Source organism: Tachyglossus aculeatus, chromosome X3 (genome assembly GCF_015852505.1).
Source record: "Tachyglossus aculeatus isolate mTacAcu1 chromosome X3, mTacAcu1.pri, whole genome shotgun sequence".
Taxonomy (NCBI): Eukaryota; Metazoa; Chordata; class Mammalia; order Monotremata; family Tachyglossidae; genus Tachyglossus; species Tachyglossus aculeatus.
This window is the reverse complement of record NC_052099.1, coordinates 6358083-6380743: the sequence shown is the minus strand read 5'-3', so window position 1 is coordinate 6380743 and position 22661 is coordinate 6358083. Positions and strand designations below refer to the sequence as shown.

Here is a 22661-nt window from a genome sequence, read left to right as displayed (position 1 = left end):
TGATGGGGCAAATTGGCCCCCTTTGGTGACAGGGCTGGCTTTCAACATTTTTTCTGCCCTTAGGTGGGGAAAAACTTCCTTTTCCATATGTCATTTACATCACACTGGGTGGGGGCACATTCTAATATAACGACATCATACTGGAGTCTGTTCAAACCCCAAAAACTAAAGCATCCCTGGCTTCAGAGTCGTTGTGGTCCCTAAGATTTCTATTCACACGAGAACCACTTGGTTTTGATTCAGGCAGCAGGAGACTGGCAGCTTTCAAGTCTTGAACTGCCAGCACTCAACCACCTCCCTGAGGGAATTGCCTCACTCACTTGCCACCTGTAGTTGGCTTGGCAAAGTGGGTAAAAGGGCTCAGGAGGGAAGTTTTTATTGCTGTTATTATCATCATAATTATGGCACACATTGAGCACTTTGTGTCAAGCACTGTTCTAAGCACTGGGGTAGATATAAATTAATGGGGTTGGACACAGTCCCTGTCCCACATGGGACTCGCAGTCTAAATAGTAGGGAGCATGGGTATTGAATCCCTATTTTACAGTTGAGGAAACAAGCACAGAAGTGGACTTGCCCAATGTCACACAGAAAAGCAGCACGGCCTAGTGGATAGAAGTCAGATGGGCCTAGGAGTCTGAAGGACCTGGGTTCTAATCCCAGCTCTGCCACTTGTCTGCTGGGTGACCTTGGGCAAGTCATTTAACTTCTCTGGGTCTCTCAGTTACCTCTGTAAAATGGGGATTAAAATTGTGAGCCCCATGTGGGACATGGACTGTGCCCAACCTGATTAGCTTGTATCTACCCCAGTGCTTAGAACAGTGCAGGGCACATAGTAAGCACTTAAATACCATTACATTAAAAAAAATGGGTAGACCTGGAACCCAGATCTTCTGACTTTCAAGCCCAAGCTCTACCCATGAGTTACTGTTCAAAGTTACAATGACATAAATCAGTCCCACCAATTCTGGAAAGGCTTTGGGGGGGTATTCGTTAAGCGCGTGCTATGTGCCAGGCACTGTACTAAGCATTTGGGTAGACACAAATTAATCAGATTGAATGCAGTCCACATCTCACATGGGGCTCACAGTATTAATCCCCATTTTACAGATGAGGTAACTGAGGCACAGAGAAGTGAAGTGACTTGCCCAAGGTCACACAGCAGAAAAGCAACAGAACTGGGGTTAGAACCCAGGTCCTTCGGACTCCCGGGCCTGTGCTCTACCCACTAGGCCGTGCTGCTTCTCCAAGGCTTAATAAATATGAAGTACACTGTTTGACAGGCTGGACTGCCCACAAAATCAGGCTCTGGAGATTGAGCTGTGGAAACATGCTTATTTTCCAGCATTTCCTGCTCCTGATTAATTTCCATTCTTGCAGTCACCCAATGTCCCCATTCACTCAGGAAAACCACACTAATGGAATAATATGGTAAGAATGCTTAGAACAGGAATACTGAGTCCTTCTTATGCAACTTATCTCAATGTGCTCAAGGCATCTTAAGGTTTAGGGGAAATGTCTCAGGAGTGATGTTAGGGGCCATTTCTAAGCTAAAAGTGTGGTGTCATTAGATGTGTGTTTTTTGTTATATTTTACTCTCCCAAGCATTTGGTACAGTGCTCTGCACACAGGAAGCACTCAACAAATACAATTGAATGAATTTGTGTTGCTCCCTCCTAGCTTACCTTACCCAACCCTAACCCTTCGCTCCTCTAATGCCAACCTATTCACTTTACCTTAATCTTGTTGCCAACCTCTTGCCCTCATCCTTTGGCCTGAAACTCCTGCCCCCTTCATATACAACAGACCACCCCTCTCCCCACCTTCAAAGTCTTATTAAAAATTACATCTCCAACAGGCCTTCCCCAACTAAGCCCTCATCTCCCCCACTCCGTCCTGCGTTGCCCTCGCACACAGATCCACTGTGCCCTTTAAGCACTTGATATTCACCGCGCCCTCAACCGCGCCCCCCTGCACTTAAGTTCATTCCTGTAATTTATTTTAATGTCCGTCTCCCACTCTAGATCATAAGCTCCTCGTAGGCAGGGAATGTATCTCTGGGGAATTGTACTCTCCTAAGCAGCATTCAATAACTACCATCGATTAGGTGAAGACTGGAATTGTGATGATATTTCCCGAGTACGAAGCATCAAAATCGTGTGAGGACATCAAGAGCTACTGCCATACAGACTTCCGGTTACTGGCTAAGTAGGGAAGCCCTCCTGCCATGATTTGTACCACAGATGTGAGCGTCTCACTGGACAATGGCTTATGGAGTGCCTGAAGCCACAGAGACTGCCTGTTGTTGAGAAGAGCATAACCCTGAAATTTCCTGTTTTTTGACCACAGCCTCAACACAGCCATCTTGCAATGAGTGTTTCTGGACATTTTCCAAATGTAATCCACTGGACCGTAAGCTTGTCGTGGGCAGGGAATGTGTCTACCAACTCTGCTATATCGTACTCTGCTGAGCGCTTAGTACAGTGTTCGGCACACAGTAAACGCTCAATATGATCAATTGATTAGTACATTAAAAAGGTGCTGCTCAGATATAGAGCACGGGCCTGGGAATCAGGTCATAGGTTCTAATCTCGGCTCTGCCACTCGTCTGCTGGGTGACCTTGGGCAAGTCAAGTTTCTGTGCCTCAATTACCTCATCTGTAAAATGGGGCCTGAGACAGGGAGCCCCATATGGGATAGGGACTGTGTCAAACCCAGTGCTTAGAACAGTGCTCGACACATAGTAAGCGCTTAATACCATCATTAAGTGACCTCAAAAAACCCCATTATTTATAACAAAGTTTCAAGGAAAATTTCTCAATTGATCATACCATGCACAAGACATTTCAAAGCTAAATTTTTATTAACTGACATTATGCCAAGAAAACTAATAGACTAGTCATCTCATTTCTCATTTTTAATTTTTATATACACATAAATATTTATATATTTTGACAATAGCAAAGTGAGTACAGAGCAATGCCTGATGAGGACCAGAATAAGACATGTCTCCCATTCAAGCAATCACCCAGGAAAAAAAAACAAACCAAAAAACAAAAATCACAGATATAGAAACTACAGAGAAACCATTATTAGTATGTTAACATTTCTCAACATAATTAGCCAGAACTCAGCATTTACAGTCTGAATTGCAAATATACATTCAACTGAATGTAAACATTTCTCAAGTGTTCACAATCCAACTAATCCGATTTGGTATCCTATAGAACATAAATAAGTCACATTTTGGAGAAAAGAATGTATGAACATTATAAAACCTACACACAAAACGTTTCCTTCATAACACATATACCTAAATAGTTCTGGAGTGCCCATTTCTAACATACAAGGACTAGCACTATACCAGGTTGGCAGGATCTGTGGCGAACAGTCTAGGGAAAGGAATGCAAAGGCTTCACAATCAGAAAAAATACACTTCAGATCTAGTAACATCAGCAGAACTCACAGAAAAGCCCATTTTCCTTGCTACCACCTGTAAAAGATGTCTCATTAGGGGAGCTTAGAACCTAAAAGCCTTAATAAGGCACCTTCATTTGGTCAATGGGTAGAACCACAAGTCCATTCAGTAAGAAACAAGATCTAGATACTCTGCTTATGCTTTTTCTTTTCGGGTAGCAATGATGGAGTCTATTAAAATTTTGGTTTCATCTCACCTCAATGAATCTTACCGTACAACTATCTTTAAATGCAAAAAATACATAAACCATACATAAATCTGAGATAAGTTCAGGTATCCTCCGAATTTTTAACATCCTCTCCTCTCCTTATTTGCATTTTCTTCCCCTTAAAGCGAGATGGTTGTCAGACACCAATAGCCCTTTTGCCTGACACACCGGCTCTGATCACATCTCATGCCAATCGATCAATGTGGCTCCCCTAAACACTGCTGGAGTTGTTTCAGGTGGACAATGTACATGGGTCCACAGCCTATCTGCATTTTGATCATTTTTGTGTCGGCCATAGTTTAAGGATTGGAAACAGAAGGGCAGAAAACATCTTTGATTAGGCTCTGGTGAGTAAGAAAGTAGCATACGGAGTTGACAAAAGAAAAAAAAAAAACACACTGATTACACCGCTAACACAGCCTGCGATACATTCAAGAATAATAAACATTCATCTTCTAAACTTCTAATACAAGTTTTTATGCAAATAATACATTTCCAAAAACTGAGGTATTTATGCTGGGCACCAGGCATGCCCTTGGAAGGGAGCAATCGATTTTTGTTTGATTGGTACTTCAAAAGTAAGCTCAGATCGAATGCTTATGTGAGGCAAATGCAAAGTTTTTTTCCATCTATGGCATGAACTGATGCCCAGGAACCACACAAAAAGCCAACCCAAGGTTTCGATTGGGTTACTTGCCCTAACGCTCCCGGTGGTTCATGCTGCCTCTGCCCCGAGATCGATCACAGGAGCTGGGACATCAGCAAACCTCATGGATGACTTGCATTGTTCATGGCTTTGCCCTCCCGGAAGCCCTAGAATCCTGACAAGATACCTTGATCTCTGCGGGATCTCAGGAACTGATCTTTGTGCACCGAGGAGCCTGTCTTCACAACTAGATCACCTGGTTTAGGGATGAAGTGACCCAACTGAACAGAGCATATCATATGGTGCTCGCCACATGGACCCCACATACAGGAACCCCATGAATGGTTCCAAAATGCCGAGGCAAAAATGTTCCCCCCTCCCCCCCCATGGCAAAATCCACAATGTTCAGTTTGCCTTGAAAAGATGGGACCATTAGTAACAACTAAGGCACTCTAAGGAGGGAAGAGTCAAAGGAGACCCGAGCCCTAAAGGGACCCCTGAAGCCTCCACAAAGAAAGCAGCTTTTCTGTTGCAAAGGGAAGCACATTTGAATAACATCGACCCCCACGCTCCCCATATCATTAAGTAAGGAGATTAAAACAAAATGCTTCCAGGCAAGTTACAAAATGAATCTTTAACCAATACAAAAATCTAATTACATATGTGCCTGTCTGTTCATCTGGGCACAATGTTTCCTGCGGGAGAGGAGGGGGGCAGGGAAGGAGAGAAGCAAACAATTCCACCTAATCCATCACCCTAACAGCCGTTACTGTTCTAACTGCAATCTGGATCGCACCCTGGCTATGGTAACCGCACCACGAACGTGGCACCACTGTTGCCTACATCTCTGAGACTCTACAGCTTCTGGCCCAGCTTCTCTGGCTGTCAGAACTGCCAAATAACAGATGACTTGATTACCCTGCCTCTTCCAAACACCATCAAGTAACCCACTGCCTCTGCAATCATCAGCCCTCCCACAGCTTCTGCTGCTCCCTGACTATGCCAGAGGTGTCTCCTCATCTCAGTTACAGCAGTGGTAAAGTTCCTTTTGGGTCTTGGCTAAGTCACTTATATTGCTCTGTGCCTCAGTCTCCCCAACTAGGAAAGTGGGCAACCACCACTGGTTCCACTCCTCACCTCAAATGATCCTCCCTGCAAAGCACCTCTCTATAAGGCAATGGTATAAACAAAATCATCACTCATTGCTGCAGTCTTTTCATCAGTTACTCGGTTCACTTGAACGTTCTTTTCAAAAAGCAGATTTTAAACCCAGCGATGGCTTTACAATTTTAAACCTCCACCCCCCGTTAATGGGTAGGCTTTCCTAAAATGTAAAACCTCACAATCTTATGTTAGCTGCTGGTGCTCATTGGAAAAGTGAAGCAATGCCTTTTTGCACGTAGGTTACGCCATGCAGCCAAGTTATGATCTCTGAAGTCAAACCTGCACATTGCTTTGGGAGTTGATGACCTGTCAAACTAGAAATCCTATTCTCCCCATCTCGCTGGCTCTGCAACCTCCATTCACTTGCCCAAGGATGGTGGCAAGCTGAAACAAATATTAGAGTATGGCCACCCATTCCTATAAGATCGTTTTCGGGTCAATGATTCCACCCCAGTTGTTGACTGTTGGGCAAATGTCCAAACAGTAGCAGGGAGGCTTCTTTCATTGCTGAAATGATTGAAGTCAGCTTTCCTAATTCACTCCTTACAGGATTTTCTGCTGAACTGTTTTTTCAGGGTTTTGACCAGAATACAGCTGAATTACTCAAATATTGGAGCTCTTCCAACTTCCCTCAAGATCTGGTTCCCCAGAGGGATCTCTTGCTGAAGTCCAATTTCTCTTTGAAATGTATTCAATGACATTCTTAATGATTCAAAACAATTTCTCCCCGTCTTCAATATGGTGAAGGCTGACTGCTTCTCACGAATAAGAATATGAAACAGAATCGGATCCAACACCATACCTGCAAGTCTCAAACTGCGCTTCTCCACGAACAGCTAAGTTTCTCAGGCAAACATTATTCGCATCTGTTTTCTCATACTGTTTTCAATTATCTCTAGAGAAGGTTTAGCATTTTGTAATTCTTGTGTCAACAGACCTAGTTCTATGATGAGGAGGCGTTCTGGTGAAAACTGGTGATGGACAACTCGCTCGTTCTGCTGCTGCTGCACACGTACACAGGCCACAGCACAAGCAAGTTCTTCTATAACGTGCTACGCCAAGCCCAAACGGGCTTGTGCTGTTGGAAGAAGGTTCGCTAACCGCAGTCCAGCCAGAATTCTTTTTGAAAGCCACCATCTGGCAGAACTGAGTGTACTTATAAAGACACTTCATAAATGTTTTCTTGGGCCTAAATACTGGACATTTAAACCACAGACACTATTGTAAGCAATCAAATTGATTGAATGAGAAACAATAAGTCTATTTGGCAACATTTTTAATAAATAATTCCTGAAGAACAATTCCTATCGAATAACAATTTAGTCTATTTCCCCTCTACCCATACCCCAACGCACTTCCTAGCCATGATCCTACTCCAACTTCTTGGAAGGTGGATGGAGGAAGAAATACTTAGAGGAGAGTCTTAAAGAACAACTTGGACCAGGGCCATTTGTGAGAGAACTGAAACGACCACTGACACCCATGGGGAGGGACATTTCATAGCTGTTTGCCCAATTCACCCCAAAAAACTGTAGAATCCTGTTCCGCAAACACCAAGGCTGTAGTCAAAGTGGAATGGTTTATTTGGGGGCAGATTCCTATCAAACAGTTGAGAAGACTGTCATTACAGCATGTGCCCTGGGCCTACAGGAAGGGCTGGTCACAATATCCAGAGTGGCAAAAAAAAAAAAGCAGCTCTGGACTTTTCTGTAGGGTTTCAACCAACACCCAGATCCTCAGGGATCTCATAAACCTTCAGCCTGTTGGACCAAGCTCGCAAGTATGTGTTTAGGCACTCTGGACAGGAGGCCAGTGCCTATTTGCAGTGGTTGTTTCATTCCTCAGGACAAACCCACCTTTAAGAATACATTAACAGTAACTATACCTAGAGAACAGAAAGCATGGGTGGGACGCTGTTCATTATACTATTACTAGAATCTTCACTTTTAGTCATTATTGACTAAAGATCTCACTGATCTTTCCAGGTGACCTACGTTCTGCTCTACATATTCTGGAAGAGAGCTCACTATGAAGCTGAATCAGATTAGTACAAGGACGGACTGCAATAAAAGGTCAATTGCTCAGACTCCCCTGAGCCTCCAAGTCAGATTTTAAAAATCAGAACGCTGCATCTGGAAATAACGTGGGGAAAAAAAATATACCAAGAACATTTCCCTAAGAGACTTGAAGCACGAGAAGAGCTTCACTTTTGGCCTTTCCCTGCTCCAGCTCCAAAACTATCCCGTGCAACTACCAGAACTGGATTAGCTTTTCCTTTTTTGCTAGCCTTTAATGTTTTAGTCAGAAGTTACTCACTGAAACACTGCACTGTTGCAGCTCCTACATCACTGGAAAGGCAGGCCCAGAGGGCAACCTCTTAGGCTGGGATTGGAATTCAAGTATGTGCTCAGATGAAAAAACTCACAAAAAACAAAAACAGTTCACCTCAAAAAAGTTACATCCTTGCTCCCTTTTTGAGTTATAGCTCTTTTATAAAGGCAGCCAATAAACCTGTATAGCTCCAAGTACTGAGTCTCTATTTGACTGACAGCCTTTTGCAGAATCAAGAAAAATCTGTGATGTAAAACCCTCCAATTTAATGACTTAATTTGTACCCGACATTCAGTAGGTTCACATCATTTTAAATTTGTATTTTAAAGGCTTCTAACCACATTTCAGCACATCACTGGTTCTCGTACTAGTCTGGGATCTAGTAGTCCTCCCTAAAACTCCAAAGGTATAAATTCCTGAACACAAAGATTGTCTGGCGAGTCATGAATTATTGCTATTCCACATTCTGACACTGATATGGATTGGTCTGTATAATGAGTAGGCTGCATTTATCATTATAAAATCCATGATTCCACAATTAGGAGACAAAACAAAACAAAAAACCACTCAGGAAATTATACAAAGTGGTAAATAACTAGTGATGAAAAAATTTACTCATTGAAAAAATAGAAATCAAACTACAGTAAGTTATACTGTGTTCACATTTCAAGGTCAGTTTCAGGAATCAATGACAACCTCTTCTTCCTCTTCCACTAATGCATTCATAGCTCCAATTGAAGGCATATTATTCCACTGAAAAAACTCACAAGCAAGTTACAATCCATTGGGCTAGAAAAACGACCATTAGCAATGAATTTATGGTCTAAAAGTTTACAATAAATAACACAAAAGATTTTAACATGCAATAGCCTCTATTAAAAAAAAAAAGCACATACGTGTTTGTCCGTATGATGTGCAATTCTCCCCACCCCAAAGGTTAAGATATGTAATTTGACAACAACCCTAGCTCACTGTTTCCAGTAACTGGAAGCAACTGTCAATTTATGATAAGGAATACAGGTTGTCATCATAAAATATTTTAATTATATACAGTACTTATCAGCCTATTAGACAGAATAGATGCAAATTTACATCCTTTATAGATTCAAGAACGTATGATATGCTCAACCAATTTGCTTGTTTATAAGGCTCTAAATCATTTTGAATGAGTTGATGGGCACTAAATGTCAAAATCAAAACCATGGAAAATAAGTGAAATGCAAAATAGAATTGTGCTCCTTTTATGCATTGACAACTAAAATCAGCTGCTTTGGAATGGCTTACTCTTCTTAGACCATTACATCAAAAAGAAAGAAAAGAAAATCATATATATGCTTTTTAACTTGGGACTTGTTTTCCAAAAAATTTAGACTAGATTTTGAAATGTCTAATGGCTGTATACTAAATGCATCTCTGTATTGTGTGGCATTTTAGATCCTACAATACACCTCTAATCTATAAGGCTATACCCTTAAACTTCATGATAAACGCATATGACCATCTTCCCTACACTCTAAGTGTTTTAAGTGTTCAGTTAAGTTCAGGCAACAAAAAAAAAACACTCGAAACTCCATTGTGCTGCAAATTCATTTTGAACAACATAAAAAGTGAGGTCTCAAAAGAGAGCTTTGGATCCCTGGTTTTCAAATTCTGACCATGCATCATTTAATTCCATGAAGATCATTTTGGCATACTGTTCATAAGGCTGCCCTGTGGCCTGTGAAGGAAGAACAAACAAACTTATTACATACATGCCCCCCTTTTCTTCTTGGAGCTCCAGGTTCACTGCTGGCAGGACACCACCCCCACCCCCCGCAGTTTCTAACGCAGTGCAAGTGCTCTGGAAGTGCTGCACGAATGGCTACAGGTATAAAACCATTCTCTACAAAAGGGACGTGCACAAAACAGCAACGCAAACAAATTCTGACGTGGAAGGTCACGTGATAAGCCTCTCCCAACTCCCCAAGAAGGCGACCCCCTCCTTTCAGGCCACTGAAATTCTGAGCTGATAAGGCTCAGACCTGTTAGCAATCTCTTAGGAGTGACCAAATTCCAAGTGAGGATTTCCAAGCCCCACTATGTGGACTGTAATTCCTTTTCGGTTGCAGTGCTTCCCTATCACTTCTTAAGGAAAGAAAGGCATTAGTCACAGGACATGAATCGAACTCCATATTGAAAGCCTCTCTGCTCCTGGTCTTGGAGGCAGCTCCTTTACTCCAACCTCCTAAACAGTGTTAGCCCGCCCCCCCACCCCCCCAAATCTCCTCAGGCCCCGCACAGTTGATAAATATTTACCGACTGCCTGAATTACCTGAAGCTCGCTAACAGGGAAAAATTGTAAGTACACACAAACCACCGCTCAAGTCTAGTTTGTGGTATTTTTGCAGCACACAAACTTGTACATGTGACCTTAACTGTGTGTAGAATAATGGAAAAATTTGCCTCAGGAAATGCAAAGACACAGAGTCAAGGGCAAGAGAGAAATGACCCAAATAAGGGACAGGAAGGAACTGACCTTAAAGTGTGTGGGGGGTGGGGTGGTAGAAAGAAAAATATTTCACTCTGCTGGAGGAGGAAGTCATAGCACTGAATCTGAAAGTCACCACCCCACCCTGCTGTGGTTTTTATTGGAAGGACAATGGAGTCCTTTGTAGGTTCCCACCACCCTAAAGACAGGTTGCAAATTTATGAGGGTCAGCAAAAGCCCAGGGCAGCGTCCAGGTCTTTTAGGACCATTCTGGGGTAAGTTCAGAAAGCCTCTTTCAGATTCCTTTCAAATAATCATCATAATAACTATGCATTTATTAAGCACATACTATGGGCTAAGCACTGGAGGACCCTGTTTGAAGCCATTGTATATTTCGGAGGTGGGGGAGGGTTCACCAGATAAGATAAGGAGAAACCAACTTCTCTGGGGTAGACCCTAGAATTCCAAGAGCAGTTCTAGAAGAGTTGTGGTGCAGGCCCAGTAATTCCAGAGTCTAGTTTCAGCTGCATGGTTAACAGGCTGGCATCTTACTGTCCGGCATAGGGCTGAAGGCTCTGGGTGGGGTGGGGTGGGGGGGGGTTGTAAGCTGGGAATAATAATAATAATAACAGTAATAATAATAATAACAATAGCATTTGTTAAGCACTTACTATGTGCCAAGTACTGTTCTAAGCGCTGGGGTAGATACAAGGTTATCAGGTCGTCCCATATGGGGCTCACAGTCTTAATCCCCATTTTACAGATGATGGAACCGAGGCACAGAGAAGTTAAGTGATTTGCCCAGAGTCACACAGCTGACAAATGGCAGGGCCAGGATCTAACTCCCTCCTCCACCCCCTCCCCACCACTGTTGGAGTTTCAAAAGGTCAGTTAGTGGACTGCATCAAAGTCAATTCCCTCAGTTAGGTCCATCAGCTTCAAGAACGCACTCCATCTGTGTAGTGAGATGTTAGTACAATTGCCATTACTGAAAAATGTTTGCCCTGCGAGCTGAATGAGCCCTTTCGCAAAGCTCACTGTTTGCTTCTAGAACTTGGGAAGATTCGACTGGCATTCAAAGTAGAATTGCATTGTGAATGTTGACTTTGTGTTACTCAACTAAAAAAATAGATAAATGGAAAATAAAAATGATTTGTCCTTTGCCCCTCTCAAAACTGGAAATCCTTTAAGTACCAAGATCTTGGTTTCCCGTGGGCCCCCTTTCCAACAGGGTTGTGCTGTGTGTGGCCAGATTAACAAGTAAATATGGAGAAATTCCACCACAACAACTGTTCCGCCAACCAGCCCGACGAACATCGCTGAGTAAACTTTGAACAGCTCACCTTATCCGGATGAACTACCAGCACGGCCTTTCTATAGTATTTCTTCACTTGATCGGGAGTAACTAAGTCGGCCATGCCAACTGGCTTCCATCTACTCTCCCCCTCCCAAAGCACCAGGTGAAGAGTAGAAATTAACGCTCTTATATTTCTTTCTTTTCCTTCAATCCAATCTAAAAGCTGGAAAAGAAAACATTAAGAAATTTAGCTTACCCTTTTGCAGCCCCTTTAAAAATTGCAGTCTTTCTTTCCAAGATACTCCAGAACTTCGCTCAACATTGCTTATCCCCGAGGATGACAGTTAAGGGGCATGATCCTCCCAAAATGGAAACCAAGACTAAGAGCTCCCTATGGCTGTGGAAAGCAGCCTTTTCTTATTCTCTGTGCCACCGATGATGATGATTATGGTATTTGTTAGGCACTTGTGTGTCAAGCACTGGAGTAGATCCAAGTTATTCAGGTTGGACACAGACCCTATCCCACATGGGGCTCACAGTCTAAGGAGGGAGAACAGACATTGAATCCCCATTTAACAGTTGAGGAAACTCAGGCGCAAAGAAACGAACTGAGTGGCTCAAGGTTGGCCAGCAGGCAAATGGGGGAGCCAGGATTAGAATCCAAGTCCTCAACATCCCAGGCCTGTGCCCTCTCCACTAGGCTGTGCTGTTTCTCTTGCTTATGTTATTATTGTATTTATTAAAGGGAGCTGAGAGCAATGCAGCATGGCCTGGTGGAATGAGCCTGGGCCCGAGAGTCGAAAAGTCTGGGTTCTAATCCGGCTCTGCCAACTGCTTGCAGTGTGACCTTGAGCAAGTTACTTAACTCCTCTGGAGCCTCGTTCCAGGAAAGGGTCATTTTCCAAAATACAACATGGAAAGGGTCTCAATCTTGAACTTTCCCAAATCATAACAAATGTCAAATAGGCAATTGAAATAGTATTTTAATTGGGGTAATTAAGGATTTTTATGATTTCTGAGGAAAAAAATTCTAAAAATTAGATATGTAAATGCTCATCTGACTGGATTTTTTGAACCAGGAAATTATTTTCATTTTGCATAAACCCATTGTCAGATGAACCCTAATCCACTCCTGCTGTAATTTCTGTTTCACTTGGTCGGAGTAAAGGTTCATTACAGGGCCCATTAAAATCTCGTGTGAATAAGCATGTCCTAAGTGTTACAGGACAGCGGATTAAGAGTGGATGGCTAGTCATTCATTGCTCCCAGCATTAATAATAATAATAATAATACATAATTATAGTATTTGTTAAGTGCTTATTATGTGCCAAGCACTGTTCTAAGCACTGGGGTGGATAGAAAGTAGTCAGGTTGTTCCACGTGGGGCTCACAGTCTTAATCCCCATTTTCCAGATGAGGTAACTGAAGCCCAGAGAAGTGACTTGCCCAAGATCACACAGCAGAGAAGTGGCGGTGCTGGGATTAGAACCCATGACTTTCTGACTCCCAGGCCCGTGCTCTATCTGCCTGGGTGAGGGTGCTACTCGGAGATCGGTTTTTAAACAAATGTTGGGAGCCATTAACCCATAATCCAGAAGTTCTGACATACACTTCAGTCTGCCTGACAAGGAAGCACTCGAAGTTTCTCCACTGCCAACAAGCCCTGTCCTCACAACCTGCTGCTGGCCTGGGTGGTCTCAGGAGAACCTCCAAACAGGCCGAGGGTCGCTATCACCCTTGGGGTATGGTTGGCAATCCCCCAGATACGTGGTAGACAATGCTGAAGGACTGCCACAAAAATCTTTGGTGTCCTCTTTCATAAGCTTGAAAAGGAAGCTGGAAAGAGTAGTGTAATTAAGATACAAGGAGGATTCACGAGCTTCCTTTTCTCTATTTTTAGCCCGTTGCAGACTTGAGCAGGCATAAATACTGGATGGTACCAGGCAGGTCATTTCATCTTCCTCAAGAGTCAATACCATCTGCTCCTCACACTACGTAGACACTTTCGCTGAGCAACACAACCTAGTTCTCTGGGTTTTACCCACATGCATTTTACCTCTTGCAAAGAATCCTAAACACCCTCATCACAGCATTGATTAGGGACTATGTTTTTTCCTGCATTGGTAAAAACATCCATAATTTTGTTTACCAGGGCACCATTTTTTTTAACCATAACACAAAAATCTCAGTAACGCTTACTCATAAGTTTGGTTTCTTAAAAATGGCTTTGAAATATCAAACCTTCAGCTTGAGGGGATCCATATCTTTTGACATTTCTTGTTTCCTCATTTCTGCGATGGTTTTCGGTCCTTTTTTGTCAGATTTAGCTGAAAAGCCTTGATTAGATAACAGATCCTCAAAATCATTTTCTGAAACTTTTGGCTTTTGTCCTAAAAGAAAAAAAAAAATCCAGTGGACAAAAAGAGGGCAAGTCTGTCAAAGTGGAGGAAGGTTTCTCTTTCCCAAACTATTTTCTCTATCTTTTCTCGGGGCGATTCCCATTACACTTTTAAATGTCTGGGAGCAGCTCCCCGGCAATCACCCTTTCAAATCTGGGAAGCAGCTAGAGGATGCATATGATCGTGCATTAAAGATTTTGCTGCCACCAAAAGCTGCAAACTCATCTTATAATGCAGAACTGAGAAAAGTGATTACCTTCACATCTCTTCCTCAATAATAAATGATCTGTTTCAAGTAAAAAGCCCCATGGAAAAAAAAAGTATGACCTTGAAGGGCAGTGATTCACCAGGATCAGAAGTGCTCAGGGGCCAGATTAGGTGGTTGCCATTCGGTTGGATTCGATACCACTTGGCTTCAAGTCCACTAGATAAATCTTGGTATGCCAAGCGCATTTTCCAGAGGCCAGCTTGCCTTTTTTGGAAGAAGCAGCAATGCATGCTGTGTCACAGGCCTGTGTGGAGTTTGCAATGTCTGCATATGCTGAATTTCAGCCCTTCTTGGTCCCCCATGAAACTGGAGGCACAGCTCCAGGGGTGACCAAGCCATGTTCTGGGAGCAGGCCCCTGCCTGCCCAAGATGGTGAAGCAATCACGCCCTCCCAAAGGCACAGAGAATTGAGGCGAATTGCATTCTCGGTGATAACAGACAGCTTTCACACAGCTAGGACTTACCAAAACCGGGAGCTCTGATACCCCTCTCTTCTCGCCCTCCAATAACACTGAAGTTCATGGAATAATTATGTTTAGAGGGCGTGGAGGGTTTAGCTTGGTGGGATTTGCTTGGGGGCTGCCACGATGTGCTGGAAGCAGATGGCCTGCCGGAATGCCACTGTCCGCCTCCTTTCTGAGTGGTTTTCTGAGCAAATCCACCAGGTGAAAATCCACTAGAAGAGCCTAGAAGAAACAGTGCATTGGTGACAAGACTCACGTTCCACAACTTCTCGGGTACTGGTTACCTTGTTTGGAACAATTTGGTCACAAATAATTTCCAACGAGTTGACGCAAATAGGTTTTCACAATCAAAGATGCGTACACGTGCTGCCAGAAGACAACAAAACTGACGGGCAACCGACAATCCCTTTGATTATGATACTTATGCTGTCGAGTCATCTCTAAACCACAGCAACTCCATGGACACATCTCTCCCAGAATGCCCCAACTCCACATGCAATCATTCTGACAGCGTATCTGTAGAATTTTCTTGGTAAAAATACGGACGTGGTTGATCATTGCCTTCTTCTGCGCAATAAACTTGAGTTTCCACCCTCGACTCTCTCTCATACCGCGGCTGCCCAAAATAGGCGAGTTTTGATTTGTAGCAGGTTACATTGCACTTGCTAGCCACTGCCCAAGCTAGGAATGGAATGGGTATGCCTCTGCTTGACTCTCTCCCCAGTAGACGAAACTGGCAGAGTACTGGAAAATCTCCAGGTGCGATCCTGAGAAGGGGGGTTTACTATGTACTAAGGTGCTAATGACAAGACTATACATATACATATATACAGGTGCTGTGGGGAGGGGGAGGAGGTAAGGCGGGGGGAATGGTGAGGGGAAGGAGGGGGAAAGGAAGGAGGGGACTCAGTCTGGGAAGGCCTCCTAGAGGAGGTGAGCTCTCAGTAGGGCCTTGAAGGGAGGAAGAGAGCTAGCTTGGCGGATGTGCGGAGGGAGGGCATTCCAGGCCAGGGGGATGACATGGGCCGGGGGTCAATGGCGGGACAGGCGAGAACGAGGCATGGTGAGGAGATTAGCGGTAGAGGAGCGGAGGGTGCAGGCTGGGCTGGAGAAGGAGAGAAAGGAGGTGAGGTAGAAGTGGGGGTGAGGTGATGGAGAGCCTTGAAGCCGAGGGTGAGGAGTTTTTGCCTGATGCTTAGGTTGATTGGTAGCCACTGGAGATTTTTGAGGAGGGGAGTAACATGCCCAGAGCGCTTCCGGACAAAGACAATCTGGGCAGCGGCACGAAGTATGGATTGAAGTGGGGAGAGACAGGAGGATGGGAGATCGGAGAGGAGGCTGATACAGTAGTCCAGACGGGATAGGACGAGAGCTTGAACGACCAGGGTAGCAGTTTGGATGGAGAGGAAAGGGCGGATCTTGGCAATGTTGCGGAGGTGAGACCGGCAGGTTTTGGTGATGGCTTGGATGTGAGGGGTGAACGAGAGAGTGGAGTCGAGGATGACACCAAGGTTGCGGGCTTGTGAGATGGGAAGGATGGTAGTGCCGTCAACAGTGATGGGAAAGTCAGGGAGAGGGCAGGGTTTGGGAGGGAAGACAAGGAGTTCAGTCTTGGACATGCTGAGTTTTAGGTGGCGGGCAGACATCCAGGTGGAGATGTCCTGAAGGCAGGAGGAGATGCGAGCCTGGAGGGAGGGGGAGAGAGCAGGGGCAGAGATGTAGATTTGGGTGTCATCAGCGCAGAGATGATAGTTGAAGCCGTGGGAGCGAATGAGGTCACAAAGGGAGTGAGTGTAGATCGAGAACAGAAGGGGACCAAGAGCTGAACCTTGAGGAACCCCTAGCAGCACGATACTACCGGGCTTTACTTTTCCTTCTTTCGTGATTCATCTCCTCCCCCATCCTATTTCTCTCCTTTTGCCACTTCACCACTTCCGTGTCACCTAAGCACTTGGACACTCCCCTCTCCTCCTTTGCAGTTATGAAACACATCCCATTGTTGGGTAGGGACTGTCTCTATATGTTGCCAACTTGTACTTCCCAAGTGCTTAATACAGTGCTCTGCACACAGTAAGTGCTCAATAAATACGATTGATTGATCTTTAAACTCTGTTGCTTTCCTCTGTCATTTATTTTGGTGTCTAACCTCTGCTGCTAGATTCTAAGTTCCTTGGGGGTAGGGATCATATCTACTATCACACCCTTCCATGTGCTTCGTACGGTGTCAGTATTCAATACAACTGATGGCTTAGTCAAATATCACAATATACAACTCAAATCCGAAACCAAGGAGTGAATTCCCCAATATGAGTTGCGTCAAAGAGGATTATTTTGCTCAATCTATATTATAGAACCTATATTTTTAACGAAGTTACAGGAGGCCTGGGCGCTAGAGTTGGTGTTTCTGATCCTCTGAGAAACACAAACTCAAAAGAGTCTTTGATTTTGTCATTCAGGAGCTCCTAATGTGCTGTGACTGTACTCTGGAAGCATATATGCAGAAGAGGTTTATGCAATGCCTTAAAAATTCAGAGATGCAATGAGGACTGGGAAAAGAAAAACACCTGGAAGACAACTGAAGTTACAAACTAGCTCTCAGAGAAATCCTACGCACGACCAAAGATTTTCTTTAGTAATTCAGTGTCAAAAATAATGGTCCATGAATTCTACTACCTAAGAAGAAATTCAAAATAATATGGATGGCATCAAGCGTCATACGAAATTAACTGAACAGTAGCAATGCTCAACTTTCAGTATGGCTGGCAGATCCGGGACTACCATCAGTGGCATATCTGCTTTCTCAAATAGTCTCATCACCTCTGTGCCATACTTAACATCAAATAGCTCCCGGATTACCAATCTGACGAGTTCTGATTCTGCTTCTAGCCTGCTGAGATGGAACAATTCCCACAAAACTGGAAGCATTCCAGTCTGCCATTAGGCTGCTGAGTCGAAGAGACTGGTGAAGACTGGACCTATTACAAAGCCCTGTTACGTACCACCTTCACGTTTGCCATGATATTGAAAGGACAAGTACACTTTTAAAAGTGTGATGGAATATCCTGCTGGTGTCTGAGAAATATACATTTTCACTTAGTAACATACAGAAAAATTTGTAAAAAAAAAACAACCCACACTCAGTAGTTATAAATTAGAGTTCTTTCCAGGACAGAATTTGCCTGTCCATCTGTGTCAAACCAGACAGTGACTGATTTGTCCACAAACCAATCAGTTGTCTAGGTGCTATTACTATCTGCTTTCTTCAATGTACCAGTCACTTATTCTGGGCCCGCTGTGGTCCTATACTGGCCATAACTACTCCACTCAACTTCCTTTCTGCCATTTCCAACCCTAAAAGGGTGGAAACTGGGAACATCTTTGGTCTCAGTGCCATCCAAGACTAGATGGCTACTGGACTAGATGGCTATCAGGCAGATAAGGTCTGTGGCTCCCCTCCAGCTATACTATGCTTGGGGGAGAGTATGGGGATCTTAGATGCTCTGTTCGACAAAATTCAAACTGGGCAGTGGCTTTTTTATTACCAGAATTTGGAAAATTAAATTACCTTGAAGACCTGAACTGATGGTGGCAAGGTCGGCAAAGGGGTCAAAGTCATGAGATTTGGTCTGACTGAGCGATGAGCTTGAAGACACACTTGGCTGCTGACTTCCTGAGGAGAAAGGTGAACCTAAAGTGGACACAACAGATAAAGTTATGAACAGAATTTTAAACAAAAATACATAGAATTCAATACATCGCTGCTGCTCCTCTTTGTCTTTTCCCACACTTTCTAAACAACTTCAGTCTTTCCCAACTCATATACATACACACCCACCATAAAGTCACTCATTCAGAAAGGCCACAGTTGGTCCAAATGCTCCTAGCCCTTCCATGTGAGAGAAGCTGTGGAGCTCAGAAAAGCCTAGGCAGTTAGCACTTTGCATTCACTAACCCACATCATCCACAGCAGCTCACTCCCTACCATTTCCTGAGCCAGCCTACACAGAGGCTTGATATGTGTGCATTGGGGGTGCGGGTGGGGGGCAGGGAGGCAAAGAAAAAAGGGACAGTTAAGAGCCTTACCACAGGCCAGTAGCCAAGAAGCTCTCAAGGCAAATCCAAGAAATCAGCTGCCACACAGCCTTGAGGCTTCAATCCCCCTACTTTGCTTGCTTCCCCAGAGAATCATGAGAAATCTCCCTTGAGGCATCACCAGGATACTTATTTTTTTTTAATATGGTATCTCTTAAATGCTTACTATGTGTCAGGCACTGTACTAAGCAATGGAGTAGATACACGATAACCAGGTGGGATATGATACATCTCACAATAAAAATAATAATAAAAATTATGACATTTGTTAAACGCTATGTACCAGACACTGTACTAAGCACTGGGGTGGATACAAGCAAATCGGGTTGGACACAGTGCCTGTGCCACATGGGTCTCGTGGTCTTAATCCTCATTTTAGAGATGAGGTAATTGAGGCAAAGAGAAGTCAAGTGACTTGTCCAAGGTCAGACAGCAGATAAATGGAAGAGCCAGGATTAGAACCCAGGTCCTTCTGACTCCCAGGCCTTGTGCTCCAGCTACTAGGCCACTCTGCTTCCTTTACTTGTATCCCCAGATACTTATTCTTCAAAACAACACCATTGCTTACTGTTGTAAACAATACCTGTCATTACACTTTTGGAAATTTGTGTTAAACTGCAAATACATAAATATTTATTTTTTTACAACCCAAATGAAAATTACAGCATTGGTTTCTTAGGGTGTGTTGTACCTTCACATGCAGGTTTGGTAGGCTGTGGTACTGCCTTATTGTTAACACTGGAGGAATCTGTCCAGGCATCCCATCCTCCCAAGAGGTCAGGGTGGCTTGCAGAAGTGGGAATTTTCGTAGACTCTACCGACAAATTTCCTGGGGGGAGAAATCCAGTCCATTGACATATGACTGATTTATATTCCATGCACAAATCTCTTGGGAAATTCACCCAATGCAGGTGTAAAATTAAATTTTGGTTTTCAACTTTTGTGTTATCCCAATCATAACCTTTTCAAGGAAGTTTGGGGAGGAGGTCAAATCTTTTCTCATTATTCCCACTAGGGTGTCATCTCCAGGCACAAAAAAAGCGTTTAGAATTCCCATCCTACAGTGGCAAGAATGAGCACTCCCTCAGTTCTTTCCTTCATTTTGTGAACAGAATTTGAAAATTCTTTCTAATATTTGACAAGTCTGGCAACCTTTTAGATAGGGTTTGTGGCATTTGCTTTTGATAAATTGTGACCTTTAGGTTTAGGTATTATCTAGTTGATACTTTAACCCATTAATTGAATCTACTCTTAAAGGATCCATTTCCTTGGAGCGGAAGCAAGTGCTAGATTGGTACCCCAATCCAGGCTACACAAAATTTCCCCGCCCCTCCCCAGCCCAAGACCCCAATTTTGGCCCCATTCCCAATTCATGCTCTACCTGACAGTGTGGGGACAAAAGTCAGGGTAAAAGTAGAATAGCAACGACCCATTCTTTAATCAACAGTCAACAAAGAACTGCCCAATAGACATTCAGCAACTGCCCAACTAAAGCATGAGTAAAGGCACTGGTTTAGGGTGTGCCGTAAGATTCTCTATTAACCCAAAAGATTCTTTTTTGCAGGTGACGATGATCAGGGGTATGGAAAATTGTAGGATACTATAAAAAAAACTGGGAAGGTGGAACGTTAAATCTTAGAACCCAGGGAGATTTTTTTTGAGCCACCTCTAAGGGCAGTCTTTTTTGGCGGTTCTCCATTCCAGGAGTTATAGTCATGGTTTAAAAAGCAGGGTAAAAAGGGTGATGAAGTCAGAGGGTCAATGGAAGTAGTAGGCTGTCAGGGGAAAGGAGAGGAAAGGATTAGGAGGATAAGGAAACTGGAGGAGGAGGGTATTAGCTGGAGAAGGCACGGTTTGATGGGGGATGGGCAAAATAGCAAAAAGATGGCTTGCTAATTACACAAAACCGGTCTCATGGGGCCAGGAGCATGCTGTATTATTGGAAGCCCAGGAACATTCTGTATTATACGAAGCTTAAGATCAAAGAGCGATATTAATTCTGTTGCATTGTACTCTCCATAGAGTACAGTGCTCTGCACACAAGATGCTCAATAAATACATTTATCAATTGACTGGACTAAAAAACAAAAAAGAAACACTGCTCACTGATAGAAACAGAAAAAAGTAGAAGGTCACCAATTATCTTCCAATTTACACTCTTCGTTCATACAGCACTGATACTCTAACTTACATGATCCAGCTGCTGGGGTTGGAAGGCAGAAGGAAAAGGGGCAAGAAGGACAAGAAAATTGGGGAGAAAAGACAGAAGTGGAACTGGAAGGTTGGTATGTTAAAGGCAGGGAAAGTGTGTGTGGGAAGATGGAAAAGATACTGCTGTACTATCCCAAGCGCTTAGTACAGTGCTCTGCCCACAGTAAGTGCTCAATAAATACGACTGATTGAAGAGAGAAAGGGGAGTATACTAATCCGAGTCCCCCATCTCATTCATGGGCTGCCATTTTCAGAAAAACAACCAGGAAGCAGGCTAAAATTTTAAATGCTCCCTGGGCCGAGAGGGAAAAAAAGAGTCTTCAAAATAGAGAATGTAACCAACAATGTCCTTTGGGAGGAGGAAATGTACAGCTGAGGAAATTTCAAATGAGGCGACCAATTTCTAGGGACACCTTAGGGACTATTTTGAATGCAAGGTGTGAAGCATCCTATCTTCTGTAGGCTATGCACTAGAATTATTTTCCAGTGGCTCTGGCCTTTTGCGCTGAGTCATTCACACCCCCTTGCCCACTCCCCTTGTGTTCAACAGCATATACTGTGAGACAGCTGGTTAGGGCACAGATGCAGTTTGGGGCCTGGGCACACAAACTTCTCAGTAACAGACTCTGCTGTGACCTTACCCGGTTTGCATTTCTGCTGTTGAGATGTGCTGTAGCAGTCCTTGGGGTCTTCACTGGGATAAAAATAACTGTCCTCTACAGAGGAAACTAATAACCAGTCCCTTACTAGGCAACCGTAGGAAAACAGAGTAAGTCCTTCATCAGCAGGACTTACTCTAACCTCCCTCAGGAATCTGGATTGTAAAACTGCAGAGAGAAGGGGCAGGAGCTCAGCAAGAACTGGTGGGAGTGATCAAAGTGCGCACTGTAGATATCAGGCACAGCAGGAGGCCCCTCAACTTTATTATTTTTTTAAAAATTATATTTGTTAAGCACTTATTATGTGCCAGGCACTGTACTAAGCACTGGGGCAGATGCAAGCTAATCAGGTTGGACACAGTCCATGTCCCATGTGGGGCTCACAGTCAATCTCCATTTTGCAGATGAGGGAACTGAGGCCCAGAGAAGTCAAGTGACTTGCTCATGGTCACACAGCAGACAAGTGGCAGAGCTGAGATTAAAACTCAGGTCCTTCTGACTCCCAAGACCAGGCTCTATCCACTAGCCCACGCTGCTGTGTCTGCCTTTGGATTATGAGCTCCTCAAGAACATGGTAGCTCCCCCGTATTTAATACAATGCTTACTAAACAATACTCGATCAGTAATATGTACAGAGTGCCTACTGTGTGGCACGACACTGCATTAAGCCCTCTGGCAAATATAAGAGGCCAAAACACGGTCCCTTTCTCTTGAGAAGCATACATTCTAATGGGGAAACTGGCAGTTATTGATGGTTGGGGGGTGGGGGGGGGCAGATGGAAGGATACAGAAAAACCGTCCGCTCCGATCACATGAGCTGAGGCAGTCAGAGCTGGGATCCACAAGCACAGAGCCACCAGGTTACTGGGAGCTGAGTTTGATGCCTCTCATTTCTCTTTTCTGAGTATCTCCTCCCCCATCTAGATTGTGAGCCCCGTGAGAGATAGGGACTGTGTCTGAATTGTTCATTTTCCCTT

General features: G+C 43.8%; 1 protein-coding gene across 4 annotated transcripts in view; it reads right to left on the bottom strand.

Annotated features, from left to right (window-relative positions):
- Positions 1-2902: 2902 nt before the first annotated feature.
- Positions 2903-22661, bottom strand: part of GAK (cyclin G associated kinase) — a 102657-nt gene continuing 82898 nt past the window's right edge. For all 4 annotated transcript variants that reach the window (XM_038770425.1, XM_038770429.1, XM_038770427.1 and 1 more), the window contains 6 exons: positions 19506-19643; positions 18288-18410; positions 14723-14944; positions 13833-13981; positions 11638-11814; positions 2903-9544 (listed from right to left, as the gene is read on the bottom strand). In XM_038770425.1, the coding sequence (XP_038626353.1) occupies positions 9443-9544; positions 11638-11814; positions 13833-13981; positions 14723-14944; positions 18288-18410; positions 19506-19643 (911 nt within the window). In that variant the 3' untranslated portion in view covers positions 2903-9442. The remainder of the gene's footprint in view (positions 9545-11637; positions 11815-13832; positions 13982-14722; positions 14945-18287; positions 18411-19505; positions 19644-22661) is intronic.